Source organism: Leucopleurus acutus (assembly GCF_964270905.1).
Source record: "Leucopleurus acutus genome assembly, chromosome: 11".
NCBI classification, from domain to species: domain Eukaryota; kingdom Metazoa; phylum Chordata; class Mammalia; order Artiodactyla; family Delphinidae; genus Leucopleurus; species Leucopleurus acutus.
The window spans coordinates 31202801-31219280 of NC_139152.1; the positions used below are offsets into that span (position 1 = coordinate 31202801).

Sequence of the window (16480 nt, forward strand, 5' to 3'; positions counted from 1 at the left end):
TTCAAGAATAAACCCAGTCCTCATCTCGTTCCTAATTTTCTTAAACAAGCACTGTTTTCAATTTTCTACTTTTTTTTTCTAAAACAGTTCTCAGGACTGTGTTTCTTATTTCTCTTTCTCTCTCATTTATTTATCTATAAATTATGCTTATAATACTTTCTCAGTCATGCATTAAAATGTTACAAGTTATAACCAATTTTCCTCAGAATTTCTAAAATAAATTTCCCTTTGATTTACTACTGACAAAGCCCTTCTAGATGGGATTATTAACTGAATTACCTATATTACCTGAATTACAAACTTTACTCAGAATCTTGTAATTGCCTTTTAATGGCCTTTATCCTCCATTACAAGATGAGTTCTAAGAAGATGGACACCAAATTTGTCTTGCTCAGTCTTTATCCCCAGTACCTACCACAAGTGTTGGTATAGTGCTTGCCATAATTGATATTGAATAAACATTTATTAACTAATAAATAAATATTCCCTTGCTGCCAAATTTTTAAGAACTAGAAAAGAAGCTAAAATAAACACTCAAATGAAGGATAAAAGCTCATACTTCATGGCAAAAAGAAATCAAATCAAAGATGTAATGCCTTATATTTCAATTTATCATTTTTCTCTTTGTACTCACTTCATCTTCTTAATACTTCATCATATATATGTGTATATATATATAATTCTATATTTATAAAAATCCTGTGAATATTTACGCTTAAAGTTATATGGTTTGTAAACTGAAAATTTTGAGATAATGATGCATAAGTGATGTTACAAAAAATAATTCTTTTAAAGGTATTGATGCAACTAGCATGAGAATCTTGTTCTCTTCCTGGTAAACAACACAACTTATAGACAAATGTTAAGAAAGGCTATTTTCCTTCATATATTTTTTTCCCAGCAATGGAGATTAAAAGAAAGGAAAATTGTGAGTTTGCTAACGAGGACATAGACGTTCAGCGGTGCTGAATCAAACAGAAAAGTCTAGGTTTTTATATTAACTTCTGGGGTTATACAAATTAGATTTCACACACACTAATGCTATTAATGTGTGAAAATTGCATTTGCCATATACAGGAAGTACATTTTCTTTAAAATTCTACCTTTTAAGATCCCACATTCTGACAGCATTTCCAGAAGCTGCATAGAGAAAGGTGCCAGTTGGGTTCAGTGCAATTTGATTGACTTGGTTTTCCCCAGAAGGAATAGTAACTGTCCGGCTGGTGGTGGCAGAACAAGCATCTCCAAGAGTAACTTGACCTGAAGACCTTAACAGAGACAAAGTAAAGCAAACTAAGTCACATTTCTGGACAAGAGTTAGTCTTAGAATTCCTTACATTCCTAGGAAACTGGCTGTAGACAACAAGAAGATCTGTGCTCTTTGGTCACTGTATGCACTGTGCCTAGCACAGCACCTCATACACACTAATAAATAAACATTTTGATAGATAAATGAATGAAGAAAACAAGATGACATGGCTTAAAACTCTTAATTTGCAAGTTATTATAACACTAGGAATTCTGGGCCCTGTTAGAGATGACTTAAATATGATTCAGAAAAGATTAGATGACAAAGACAAAAACTCAACAAATGATACAGTGTCACAAAATTAATTCATTTTCCTGCAGTTTCCAGAAGTTCCCTGAGGAACAAGCCTACCATTATTCCTTTCATATATAAGATTTGCCCTTATGAATTAAAGACACTAAGGACTTTTTAGTTTTAGTTTTTGTTTATTTTAATCCAATCATATAAGGATTACTTACTATAAGCGAAAGACTTAAATATGATTTATTTCTATTTCCTCAGCTAAATTCTAAATGGTAAGTATATTTTTAAATTTTGAAACATTTTATTAGCAAACTTCTAAAATACCAAGTTATAATCAATCTTTTCAAATTCGATTTTGATTTTAATGAGTCAACTGGATTGGTAAATTTCTAACATAAGATACAGTGTTTTTTTTCTACAAAATTCTCCACAAGAGACCTGTATTCAGTACAGTAAATAATTAGTAATTCTCAAAATATAAAATAGCACTTAAATATTAATAATCCTCACTCTACAAATTAGTAAAAATTAACCATTCCTATGCTCCCTTCTCTTATTTAAACCAACAGAGTTCACCTTAATTTTAATTATGTAAAACAGTTCATCAATCTTATGGCAAAAAGGATCACTATTTGCTCTATATTTTAAAGACATATGATAACAGACGTAGAAAACAAATTCATCCTCCAATTGTCCAACATAACCTACAGTTATTAAATATAGGCTAGCACCAAAGCAGTGTAAGTCTTAAAAAAAACTCCTCAATTAATTAGTATGTATTATTCAATACATGCTAATTCAATTTTGCAAGTACTTCTTAACAGTCTATAATGGTGATTTCAGCCATTTTCTAAATAGTGGTACTCATTTGAAGCAAGTAATGTAAATCATTTAACTACATCAATTAATGAATACTATGAAAATTTAATTCCTTAGTTATTTGGGAGGGAGGAAATATGAAATGTGTATTTAGTCACAGATCAAATATGACTTCTCCTTTCCTGTTTAATATTGAGCTATTGTATTTTATTTTCTCAACAGTTTTTTTTCACCTTATTTTATCTGTGTTCTTATTATAAACACTTTCATATTCTTTGCAAGTGGATAGGTATAAATAAACAAGAATGCATAAATAGGCCTATCTTTTCTTACATTTTGTAAACAAGAACTATTTGCCCCTTATGCTGTTTGTCTTTAAGTTACTTACGTTAGCGTTCGAATGCACTTTGCTGAATCTCTGATATCCCACACCTTAATATAAGATGTTGACACAGTGAAGACCAAACTTGTATAATTACAGTATCTTACAGATACTACATTGTTGTGATGACCTCCCAGTGACATTATCTCCTGCCCAGTCACCAGATTCCATACTTTACAAGTACGATCTAAAAACAAACAAATAAAAAAGAGGAAATACTGTTAATATGAGCTAAATTAGATTCTCTTAACAATAACAATTTCTCTTCTATGAGAAAAAAATGAGATAAGAAAACAGTAATTATTTAATTAACTTGCAGCAGGCATCCTAACTCTATCCTTGGCACTTTTCAGCAGGTTGAAGGGCAAAGTAGGTATAAAGGATTAGATGAAAGCCAGGATATCTGGTGTATGCATTATGTGGTATTAAAAAATAATTATACAAAATTTTGAAATAGACATATCAAAAGAATCTTGTTTCAAATTGCTCCTGAATTTAAAATGGCAATCCCAAATCAGCCTCTTTGAGACATTTTGCTTTGATCACTCTTTTACGTACTCACCACACTCCACATGTAGGAATACACACACCTTTCTTTTCCAGGGGTCACTGATTGATTTCATTTTTGACCCAAAAACATAATCATAAAACTATTCTATTTTTTTGACATGCTAAATATCTAATTATCCTGGACTAATAAATTTAATTTGAATCATTAGAAAATTCTTTTACAGAGCAAATTTTTTAAATTGGGGAATTACTTACCATTATTCACAATTCACAAGTTATAGCTAGACTTTCCCCTCACCTTGTAACATCCCTAAATGCTAAAAAGCTTTGACTAGCTTCCCAAATTCCTGTACATGCTTCCTTCTCACTTTTCTAACCTCACTGTCCACCACTGCCCCTAAATATACTCTACTTTTCAATCCAACTGAATTTAGTTTCCAAACCCACTTCTACCTCCAAGTCTCTGCTTACACTGTTCTCTAATCTTGGTTGCCCATTCTTACCTGTCAAATCCAAACAATACTGTAAGGTTCATCCTAAATGCCTCCTTATCAAAGCCTTCCTTATTTTTCACAATGTAGCATAATCTCTCCCTTTTCTGAAACCCTGAAACTCTTTGTCTATAACTCTTCAAATCGTTTACAGTTAATTTCTAGTTGCCTGCAATTTCACCAAAGGGGTTAAGAGTGCAGGTCTGGAGATGAGTAGACCTAGGTTTCTAATCCTGGCTCTTTCACTTACTAGTTAAGTTTATCTGGGAAAATTATTTAATTTCTTGAATCTTCAGCTTCTTCATCTGTAAAATTAGGATGCAACATGTATTTCATTGGGTTTATTGTGAGAATTAAATGAGATAAAATTTGCATAGTCTCTGACATAGAGTAAGTGCTCAAGAAATGGTGGTTGCTACCCATCTTATTCTCTTTACCACACTGTACACTGTAATGGCCTTTTGTAGATTTTTATATAGCCTGCATTACTAAGCTCAGTGCTTTGTATGTATCAGATGCTCAATTACCAAAAGGAGATGTATTCCCTCACCATTCTATTCATATAACATCAACACAAGTTTTACTTTCTTCCCAACTATGCAATGATTTTATATTTTATGTAATTCAGGAGTTGAATGAGATTATCTCTCAGATTCTTATGTGTCTTAAGCAGTTTGACATTTTTAAAAACCTGTTAAAATGTAATCATTAAAAAAAAATATGTTAAATATCCACATGGCACAACTACTAGCACCTTTTGATCCAGTGAAGAGAAGATCATCAGTAGAATCCACACAGAGCACAGCTTTTGTATGCCCTTCAGCTATGTGAATACACTGAAGTGGAGAAGCTCTGATTCCTTTCAAAGCTGGAAATGGGTTGATTATGCCCCTGAGGTGGGGGAAAAAAATAAGATTTACTTTAGTAGCTATATCATGAAACTACTTTTTATTTTTTTCTTTGGCTTTAAGAAGTCTTTCTAAATAATTAGTATTGTAATAAAATCCAGATTGCTCCCTTGTCTCTTTTTTAAGCAAAAGGACAGAGACAAAGCGTGAAATTACAATAGTAGTGTTGGAGTGCATCAACTAATTAGGCATCAGCTAGCAGGTGCATTCTGCAAAGAGCAAAGTCATGATAAATTGGATTTTCTTATTAACAATTTCATCTCTTCAAAATTTAATGAAGTAATATTGGGAGCTCTTCAAATATAGTGAATTATGAAAAATGAGAAAGCATAAATGATGGATAACTGGAAGGTGTGACTATCAGCCTGGAATGAGACTCTATGTCAAAAAAGACATTCTAAAGAAAGTATAATACATACCACCTAAAATACTAAGGAAGCAAATTTCAAACAAATTTGAATAAATACAAGAATGACTGCATAGCCTGAAATTCTAAAGGGAAAATGGCTCAAAAATAACAAAAACTTTTAAAACTCTAACAATCTCAAAGACGATTTTTTAAAAAGAGTAAGATTTTAAAAGAATAGTGATGCTCTTTAGGGAGATTTCTCATAATTTTAATATTTCTGGAATTTCTGCTTTATGTCACTGGACTATGAACTATGAAAATATAAAATTTATCAAAACACTGTCCCTATCCCAAAGGAGGTTAAGACAGGATCTGAACTGAAATAATTGTATTGGGAAGACTAAAAATGAGAGTGAATTAAGAAATGATAAATATATAAGTTGGATGTATCTTTTCTCAGAGCAGGAAGAAAAATTATGTTGAAATATGTCCATTATATAAGACAGATGGCATAATGTTAGGACAGATTCAGCAATAAAACAAAGCTGTCTGTTTCCATCTTCCTGATGAAGGAGAACAACCTTTAAGATGCGAGAGACAGAAATAATTAAGAAGAAATGTAAGCCCAAGATACATTAGATCTGACAATGAAGAGTTATTCAGTGAGTTCAAGTATTTCTGTTTTTAAATCATTAGATCACAGGGTTGTGAAAGTATATACCATTGCAGAGGCAAAATCATTGTTGGTATACTAAGAGGATCAATAAAGGGGATAAAACACGTAGACCCAATTTTCCAGAAAGGAGAAAAAAAAGTGGATTTCAGAAATTACAGATGAGTAAAACTTCTTGTTGAGTCTCATAGAGGAAAATATTAAACAAATAATTACAAACACTTAAATGCTCATCAGTAAGAGATAACATCTCACAGGGGAAGGTCCTTGTAGAATTAATAGGCAGGAAATTAGGGGAATGTCATATTCACAATATATGTTGATTCCAATGAAGTCCATACAAAAAGCTTTTCAAATGATATCCCTATGGACATGGTGGGTAAGTATGAAACTGTTGTAGTAAGGTAGTTCCATCAATGGCTGAAGAGTCACCCCTAAAGAGTCAATGTTCCTCTCAGTCTGGAAAAAGGTCTTCAATATCTAGTCAGTCTTTCCCCAGAACTCAAGACAGATATGGCATGTTTATTAAATTGATATATTAAAGAGCTGCATTGTCTAGAAAAATTACCCAAAAAAATCCATTTAAGTATGTACTTAGCACTAAAATATTCATTGGATAAATTTAAACATAAAATTTAAGTTGAAGATAGAACAGAACGCTCCAAGTAGGAAAGGAGCTTAATTAGATTTTAAAAGCTAAAGAAATTTGTTTATTGAATACAAGATCAATGGATCGACAATTTATGATTCTTCTACCAACACTTTCAATGACATGTGCAATAGAAGTAAGTATTTCAGGAGAAAGAAAGCAATAGAGCTACTATATTCTGCCAAGGCCACATCTGGAATGAGGCTGAGTTCCAGTTGCCACATTTTAAAAACAGCTTTGAAAAATCAGAGATTTTCCAAAACAGTGGAAGCAGAAAGAAGGATCTGCAGACTATATCATATTAGGAACAGATGAATCTAAAACTATTGAGCTGATAAGAGAACCTTCATCGGAGAGAGCATACAAAAGCACAGTTAAATAGCTGAATATTTAAAGAGCTGGCACATACACACGAAAAAGGTATACTGGATTAAATCTAGCATAGCTCAAGAGGGCTGATGACAGACCAATGAATAAAAACTTAAAGGAGGTAAATTAGGCTTAGGATTTAAAAAAAAAAACTTTATTTTTGGGATTTAGTTATAATGATTTCAAAAAGTGAAGGGAGTTCCCCATTACCAGAAATAAGACTAGGAATTGTTACCACCTGGGTGTATAATTACAAAATCCAAAGTATTATTTGCATTCACACATCAATTTGAGATTCTTGAAATTAATGCTCAGTAACTTGTTGGCAATGTAAGAACTTAACCAGATTAAAACTGAAATGGTAGCAAAACCTCCTCAAAAGTCTAAAACTGTCATTTTGAAATCCTATCACTATTATGTGGGGTTTATAGCTATGAACTGAAGCCATCAAATTATAACTATTGCTTCAAATGTTGAAAAGTTATGATCTAATGCATAGTCAATTGCTGCTCTTCTAAAACATTAAATATATATGTATGTATATTCTAACAACCTGATTATAAAGAAAAGAATTAATGTTAATAACCTAAGAGCTGTTTTGATCTGCATTTAATGACACAAATCATCCTAAGAAAAAAGCTAAACAGTACCCTTGGTTATTTAGCACTATGTCTCCAAAAGAGTTCCTTCCTTCAGATTACTATCTTTATCCTAAGAATCTATTAATGTTTCCTGATGATATAATGTGCAACACAATTCTGTCATGTCAAAGGTTGTAATATTACAAAAGTGAATATTTGCCTCCAGTAACTTATGTATGGCATAGCCCTAGAGACCAGGATGTCTCTTTTTCATTCTTATGTGTTTTATTTATTCAGATTTCTGAAGAAAAATAATTTCAACATTAAATATAGCATCATATTTATTAGATACTGAAAGATACTCTCAAATATTCAGAATGTTAGAGTTAATATTTTATAGAGATTACCTTATACAAAAGGTAACAGAAAAAGTACAGAAATTGGAAACATAAACCCATGGTATTTCTTTCTCTATTAAAACTAATCTATCCACATTCTGAAGTATATAAATCAACTTTAAAATAGTTTAAGTTAAGTTTAAATATTCCAAACTTATACAACAGATCTGATGTGAAGGGAAAAAATGCTTATTTCTGATCCATGCAAAACCAGTAAAGTCTTGTAATACTGTGAATAAGATTAATTTCCTCTCCCTTCCCCTGCCTACCTTCTGGAGGATCTACTGATGATCAGGAAAATGGCCATAAAACATGGGAAAGAAGTGCAAAGAGAGAGGAGACAAACTGATTAGTGGGAAGAGGAAATGAAAGGAAAAAAGAGAAATTAGGGGTCCAAAAAACCCATAAACATGAAAAAAATGCCACATTGTTATTTGAAAAACAGCATCTACCAGTTAAAACAATTTATTATGTTTTTAAAATTCTTTCACTTTCTGTATCTTTCTATATTTTAGGTACCATAGCATCCTTTCTTTCCCCTAGTATACCTTTTTTTAAAATCACAAATCCTGTCATAAACTTTTTATTTAAAATCGACAAATCAACATGAAAAAATACCTTATTCACTTCCCATGCCTTGAGGTGGAAAAACCCATTGAGGAGCAAACCTTTACATTAATTTTCAAAGAACTTAATTTCTTTAAAGAAAAGTTTTAGGTTATAGACAGAATACAAATAGCACAAATTTTAATGCTATCATATAAAAAAGTTTACCACTACTTTGAAAGGTATGATCACAAAAATATATTAAAATTAATGTTTAAAAACATCAGTGCATTTATATGGTTTACAAGTTATGAATGCAACAAAAATGAGATTTGTTTAAAGTTTCTAGGAAGGCATTTTAGAACATCAATGAAATGCCAGAACGTAGGAAAGAGAGAAAGTACCTGTGTACCTCCGACAGAGAGGAATCACTTTCATCAGACCTACAGTGAAAGAGTTAGAATTATGAGGGAAAAGAATACAGATGTCAACAGGTAAAGACACTGAGATTGAACTGATTCAACAGTATGAATAACAGAAATACAGCAAACATTTCCTTTACAGTGCCCTGCTTTTCTATTTGCACTGGATATCAGCAAATTCAGTGACAGCTAAATTAGTTAAAATTTTGTGCTTATGTTTTCTACCAAGATTTGGGGGGAAAAACTTTCTATTACTGATCCACAGAACCCATCTATCCTCACTTTCTAAAATGTAGGCCCTGAAGAGGAAAAACATCAAGCAAGTGAAATACATCACTTCAAGACTCTATTTAATTTGACTAGTACTAGAAAAAATTTTCAGTTTCAGTAGTCATTAATGAACTTTATTCCTCTTGATAATCACTTTAGATTTAGACTCTCATGTTGAAGTTGCACAAATACATTATATGTTTGCATGGAAAGCAAATCATTCAAAATTTAATAACCTTTGTGGTGTTTTTTTTTTTTTTTTTTTTGCGGTACGTGGGCCTCTCACCGCCACAGCCTCTCCCATTGCGGAGCACAGGCTCCGGATGCACAGGCTCAGGGGTCGTGGCTCACGGGCCCAGCCGCTCTGCGGCATGTGGGATCTTCCCGGACCGGGGCACGAACCCGTGTCCCCTGCATCGGCAGGTGGACTCTCAACCACTGAGCCACCGGGGAAGCCCCAACCTGTGATTTTAATTCATCTCAAAAACATGGAGTTCTTCTGATTAGGCAGTCCCTCAGTAATAGTTGGGAGGTTTTACTGGGATTTTAAATACAGGTGAGCCACTCCTGTCAGCCTTAACCGGAAACCTCCAGGACTGACAATAAGTCTGGTTATCGTGAAAATCTATTTAGCTTGTATTATTATACAATATCCTTGGGAAGAATGAGGATAGAGTGAGTGCTGGCATATTATGTAATCAGAAACAATGTGTGGGACCTACTTCTAGCTGGTGAAATATGCTAGACTCAAAAAGGAGCCCAAAGAAAGTCATTAAAAAGGTAGGTGAGTTTTTTGAAAGTGTAGTCAGTTATTCCAAGTTTTAGTTTATAGAGACTACAACAGAGTCAAATGATTGGTAGGTAGCTCATAAACTATTTCAGTAAAAAGTATGGAACTATAATTAGATTGTCAAGATTATCAAAAGACCAAGAGAAAAATTTTATGACTGTGAATGCAAGGGAGACAAAATTTAGTAATTCTTCATCATTGCTAGTGAAAATGGACTTCCTAAAGACATTCTTAATGTTCTTCTACTCTTTCTCAGTTAAATGAGAGGTATGATTTAACAATGTTCAAGAGTCTTTTTTAAAATATATTTAAAAAAAATACCTATCTAGATCATTTGAAAGGACATGTCATCTGATTAAACTATATTAAAACCTAATTTTAATATAGTTTAATCTAACTGATTAAACTATATTAAAATCTAATCAAAAATGTTATCCATAAATTAAGTAGATTAAAGAATCTTTCAAAATGATGGTGTGTCTCTCTAAGTCTATAGAGCCATTTAGCATGATCTAAACATGCCAGACAGATCTTAAACAATACCCTGTAAATTTCAGAAATCGTTGATATATACAGGGAGATTATAGCATAGAAAACAAAGAACTGGTGTGGGATACTGAATATCAAGTACATATACTATCCAAAATGTTATCATTCAAAATCAAAGCAGACAAGTCAGTTAATAAACACCTTATGGCAACACTGTTAGTATGAAATTCTTGCAAGAGAGATTCTGGCTCAGTGTGGGAATATTTTTTCACTTCAAATTTAATGAAAATTATATTTTCCATACCCCTCCAATTTCTCTTCCCCAACAACCCACCCTGAGTTCTACCCCCTCCACCCATAAAGGTACTCTTCTATCCCAAGAATACAATTACTCAAGTTTTGTGGTGGATTTGTAGAACAACCAAATGATAACAACATGTTACACATATGGCAATGCTTTTGTAAGCTGTTATATCCACCAAAGGTAAAATAATTTGCCTCTTTTCAATGCAGGCTGTCTGGATTAGAGGCTTTTATAGGCTCAATGAAGCTGAAAAATCCCAAGAAATTTAACTTCAAGTGGTCTCAAAGATTTTTCAATTCCAATTTACTTGTAGAAGAAAAGGTAAGACAAGTGCTCAGTATAGCAATGCAAATCTATAGCAGGGAATAATGTTCAGCAGGAAAATTAATTTCTCTAATTTTGTCTATCTGGTTCATTTCCCATTGGAAAAACACATGAAATATGGCAAGAGTTCACAAGTCAGACTCCATCTCCCACACAGAGAGAAGGCTAAATGTTTTCTACAGACTGTATTGAAAGGTTCAGAATATTATAATGAATAATTGGGGCTCTTTTACATAATGACTTACTTATCCTGCTGAACTGATGTGTTTCCCTGAGAAACAGTAAGACGATTAAAAACATTCAGTTCATTACGGGGCCGGCTTGGTGGGGAAGAAGGAGGTGAAAGACTAGCCTCTGAGGTTCCAGAATCTGAGCTACAAGAAAAAAAGAACATTAAATAGGTGGCTTTAATTGGCTTTGATTTGTTAGAAATGTTGTAAGAAACATGCTTTTTTATAAAAGCTTTTCATTATACAATTCCTTCCTTGCTTCCTTTCTTCCTCTGTTCCTTTTTTATAAGATAAAATGCAGTCTGAACAATTTAATTAAAAATTTTTTCCACTGATATTGGCTCGGTGCTTTGTGACAGCCTGGAGGGGTGGGATAGGGAGGGTGGGAGGGAGGGAGACGCAAGAGGGAAGACATATGGGAACATATGTATAACTGATTCACTTTGTTATAAAGCAGAAACTAACACACCATTGTAAAGCAATTATACCCCAATAAAGATGTTAAAAAAAAAAAAATTTTTTTTCCACTGAATCTTTACATTGGCCACAAGATGGCACTAAAGAAAAAGTTCTGTCTGCTAAAATCTAAAGTCAGTATAAATAAAGCAAGCCAAATTTAAAATTATACAATTTTAGAGTTGAGAGCAAGTTGTTCACTTTACAGATGAGGAGACAGACCCTGAGAGTTTAAGAGGAATTTGCCTATTCAATTGATTCATTCATTTATTTTTAAATTACTTATTTGCTCCATCCCCTATCTCCTACTTATTCTTAAGACATTCGATTCAGTAGAAACAGGTAAATTACATCTTTAAATACAGGAAACAAGGATGATTAGAAGAGCAACCTCCATGACATTCACGTCAGCTAAACCAGTGGTCAAAGTAGAGAGTGTGCATGGTGGTACAAGGGAGGAGGATGGTATAAGATCATCCACTTGGGTACAGAAAATATATGAAAACTTCTTTCATAATTATTTTTATGTTAAAGAAATTGTCTTTACCAATACTTAAATATAGATTAGCATTGATATTCCTACTCAAGAGCATGTCAGAGATCTACCTGCTATATGCAGCTCCTTAGGAGACCTGAGGGAGATCTCAGTGTGCCACAGAGTAGAAAGGTAACAGTGGCTCTAACCCATTTATAACTTTCTGTGTGTTGTGGTGTTGCAATTTACAAATGTCCATGTAAGTGGACCATCAGATTATATTGTGTACTATTAAGTAAACTAACCCTCACAAAACACACAAATAGCTTTTAAACTATTTCAACAAAAAAAAGAATTAAGGATAACACCAATTTAAACATAAAAGAACAGCAAGAAAATGGCACAAGTCACACATCTTCTAACACTAGATTTTTGTTAACCATTTTAAAGAGGTGAAATCAATGTCAGTTTTATCAGATGACAGTCAAAATTAATTTCAAAACTTTCTAGAAGACTATCTGTAGTTTTAATAAACTTCTCCTGAAAGGTATATTAACTCCAAAATGATATGCACAAATAATTGAAAAATAAATCAGACTATATGAATGGGGACAAGTGCTCAAATTTATTTACAAGTATGTGTTAACAAGAAAGTTAGACTACTTATACAAGCCAACAGCACACTTGATTGTCTTGATTAGTCAAATCAGTCACAATCCCAGAGTCAGTCTGAATATGGAAAATAATTTCACTATTGTGCTTTAGCATCTAAGTGCATCAGACATTTTATACAATCTAGTAGATAAAAAGCATGGGTTACTTACTGTTTTTGTTCCTTGGCCTTTGATTTTTCCCCTTTCTCATATGCCTTTCTCCTTGTTACAGGGGAAGGCTCTGGTAACTTTTTTTCTGATACAGATGACTGTCTGGAACTAAGAGAGAGAAAGGTTCTATAATCATCTAATTTTAAATATATACGTATAACTTTGGCAGATACTCAACCTAAATATTTAATAGATTAATAACTGGAACTTGAGAAAGATTATTTGGAAATAAGAAATAGAACTAGGACAGGAAAATATCACATGAGTTATTTTAATTAATGGGAGCTTGATAACTATATATTTAATTTTTAAATTGGCAATTTTGTCAAATACATACATGCCCATTATCTTTGAATGTAAACATCAATGCTATACTGCCAAATAGCTAAAATAATTTTTTAATTTTAAACATTAAGTGTTTAAGTTTGATTAGAATTGCTTCAGTTGAAGAAAAATTGTCTTTATAGTCTTGCAAGAACAAAAATATTAGAATATCAGAATATGAGAAACAATGAGACTTAATGAATTAATACTTACACAGTCACAAAAGAATACTACAGGTAATCACAAAAAACTACAATCATTTTACTTAACTAGTATTTAAGTATTAGTTAGCTATATCTATTTTAGTACTAAAAATATTTTTGTTTTATTATAGACTTTAAATGTTCAATAGTGGCTATGTAATTAATAATTTAAGACTATGATTGTTGTGTACAGTGGTAATGAATTTTAATTGAAAAAACTGAATTTTTTGCTATCCTTGACTAGCTTTATTAATAAGGAAAAAAACCACTAAGGAATTAGCAAGCAGGATCCCCAGAATGGGCTTACAGTGATTCCTATTTGAAAGTGAAAACTAAATATAATTAAACTTCATGTGCCTGATTTTTCTAATTAGAGGAAATCACATTTTAGAAATTCTGCATCATTTAAATCATAAGGCCCACTTGAGTAAATTCTTTTACTTTATGCAATGGAAGTCATGTAGTAATGGGATATAAGAGTTACTGCACCAAGCACATGACCAACTTTTAAATTTGTACAGAATTACACAAACATCTTAATTTATGAAAACTTAGATAATAAGTCATGTGAAGAGACAGTGTCTAAAAGACATTTTCTACAACCTGTCATGAATGATACATTTTTAAAATGAAAAACAAAAGGGCAAAAGGAAGGTATTACCTGAATTCTGGATTCCAGGTCATAGATTTAGTCTTGAAGTTCCAAAAGTCTCTATTCATCTGATAGACTAAATGCTGAACACATAGGAGTCTCTAAAATCTGTTCTCAGTTCTATATCACTACCTTCACCAAAAGCAATTCTTCCACTGTTATCTTACCAAAAAAGCACTGAAGCCATAAGCTATACTGGTTAGCAATCTCTAAGAGCAAATCTAATAGTTAATTACATAAGTCACCTCAAGCACATGCAAGATAGTTCTGTCATTAAAATTAATTTTGGAACTAAAGGTAGCAGATGGGCTTACTGAATGGAAGATAGTGAAAATATCTTTATAAGATGAAGAAAGTTATGGGAAACAGATGTTCAAATTAGGGTGGGGAGTATGACATACAGAGTCATATAGTATGAACCATTTTTTGGGCAATATTTCCCAATGCAATGATGTGTTCATTCAATAGATCATCTGCTAGATCACACGTGAGAGTTAGTTTGGAAAAAAGCCATTAAAAATCTTTACCAGTGAATGACTGATGTAATTTTAATATAACTAACAAAACACACACACACACACACACACACACACACTGGCCTGTGTAGGGAAATCTTTGTTCTCAAGATAATAATGAAAAATTTTTAAATAAGATTTGTTTTGAATGGAATGTTTTTTGTTAAGATTATCATAGAGAGGAGAGGTAATATTTCCTCCTTCAAATCTTTAATAATACAATATTTATACTTTGTGTGTACACTCCCAGACGTGCAATGTGCTTCAAGGCAAAGAATTAGGAAAATTCAAAATGTATTATTTGTAACTGACATTTGTATTTTTCTTTAAAAGTGTCAGCAAAGGTTTACTATCTTGACCAGGCTCTTAGAAGTAGGATATAATGTAATTTAGAGTAAATTTAAGAATCTTTAAAGCTTCTGTTTTATATAATGGTTTTATAGGTATAACTTTAATCTAGTTTAGGTGTTTCTAAATAAATTTTTTCTGTAATTCACAACTCAGCCTTTATAAAAATTATAATCTTTAAGAAAGACCCTAAAACTTAGAAACAAGACAAAGCAATTCAACAAAGAACATCTCATTTAAATTATTTTGAATGTCCAAAAACTAGGAGACACAACACCTAACAGAAATTACTTTGAAAACTAGAGATCTTATTTACATAAATTTTAAAAAATAGAAATAAGAAATTAGCAACATGCATTTTTTTTTTAAAAAAAGAAAGCCAAAAGAAAGGAAGTTAGTGTAGCTGGGCCAGACTTACATGCTGCCTATCTTAGAAGGGAAGCCAGATGGGGGAGGGAGCTCTTTTTCCCTAGCAGAAGTACTTGTCTCTGTATTCATTCCAATCTCTTGCCCTTCTGCAACAGGTGTAAGAGGGCCAGGCAAGGAGGCATCTCCTGTACTAGTGTCTGAAGCTAGTTCACTGCTATCTGCATACAGCAATTCCATTTGAGTGGTGGTTCTCCTTCGGGCCTAGTCAGAGAATGGAAGGAAAAACAATCATGTGCAAATTTTCGCAGGGAAGATGACTAGGCGATATTTAATATTCATTTGAAATAGGTAAAACATTTAGCATGCCTTTTCCTAGCAAGTGTGTCAAACATAACATGTAAGATAGTGACAAGCCAGAGCTACAGCCAGATAAGACCTTTAGAGGCCGTAATAATAGCCAACATTTCTGTTGGATGCCAGAAATTGTTATAAATACTTTACTATATTAGTATATACTATCATTATCCCAATTCACAAATGAGAGAACTGAGGCACAGAGAAGCTAAAAGTCCAAAGTCACACAGCTAGTAAGTGGCAAAGCCAGATTCAAAACCAGGCAATCTGCCTCCAATATTATTGTGCTATACTGCCATTCATCGCCAGCTCCCTCAACATATCATTAAAAAAAAAAAAGAAAGAAAGAAAGAAGAAAGAAATTAAACCAAAAGATAGTTGCAGGGACATTCAACTAAATTCTGGTGTTTCCCAGGCTTAGATGATTTATTTAATATAAATTTTAATTTCATTTTACTATCAATTTTTACATCTGTTTCTCCTTTTTTATGACCTTGCCCCCTGACGCTTTAACTGGGTGTTTAATCTGCCTGCTGGATATCTACCACCAGTCCATACCAGCTTTTGTCAGCATGGTGAAGCAGGTGAAGGTTATTTTCCTAGAATCTAAATTTACCATAAGCATTCCCTTCCATACTCCTGAAAAACCAATGGGACTACCTTGTTGTTAACGCTTAGAGTTGGCTGCTATCGCTAATGTATTAACAGATAATCAAGGTGTTTACCAGATTAGAAACCTCTAAAGGGCAGACAACCTGTTTTATTCAACTTTGTATCCCCTGCATTTAACATAGTGCTGGTAAATATCTATTTAAAATATATACTCAACTTCACTTTTTCAATGAGTGAAAAATAAATAATATGAGAACCTTTTAGGCATCTTTGCAGTTCAAAAGGAGTGGTA

General features: G+C 32.7%; 1 protein-coding gene across 4 annotated transcripts in view; it reads right to left on the reverse strand.

The window, feature by feature from the left end:
* The window catches only part of KIF21A (kinesin family member 21A), a 155906-nt gene that overhangs the window by 10110 nt on the left and 129316 nt on the right, over window positions 1–16480 (reverse strand). For 2 of the 4 annotated variants that reach the window (XM_082850386.1, XM_082850387.1), the window contains 6 exons: window positions 15272–15483; window positions 12812–12919; window positions 11072–11200; window positions 4509–4645; window positions 2760–2940; window positions 1104–1268 (listed from right to left, as the gene is read on the reverse strand). In XM_082850386.1, the coding sequence (XP_082706512.1) occupies window positions 1104–1268; window positions 2760–2940; window positions 4509–4645; window positions 11072–11200; window positions 12812–12919; window positions 15272–15483 (932 nt within the window). Of the gene's footprint in view, window positions 1–1103; window positions 1269–2759; window positions 2941–4508; window positions 4646–7950; window positions 7966–8631; window positions 8671–11071; window positions 11201–12811; window positions 12920–15271; window positions 15484–16480 lie in introns of all 4 variants that reach the window. The other 2 variants (XM_082850389.1, XM_082850388.1) reach the window with 2 other exon arrangements.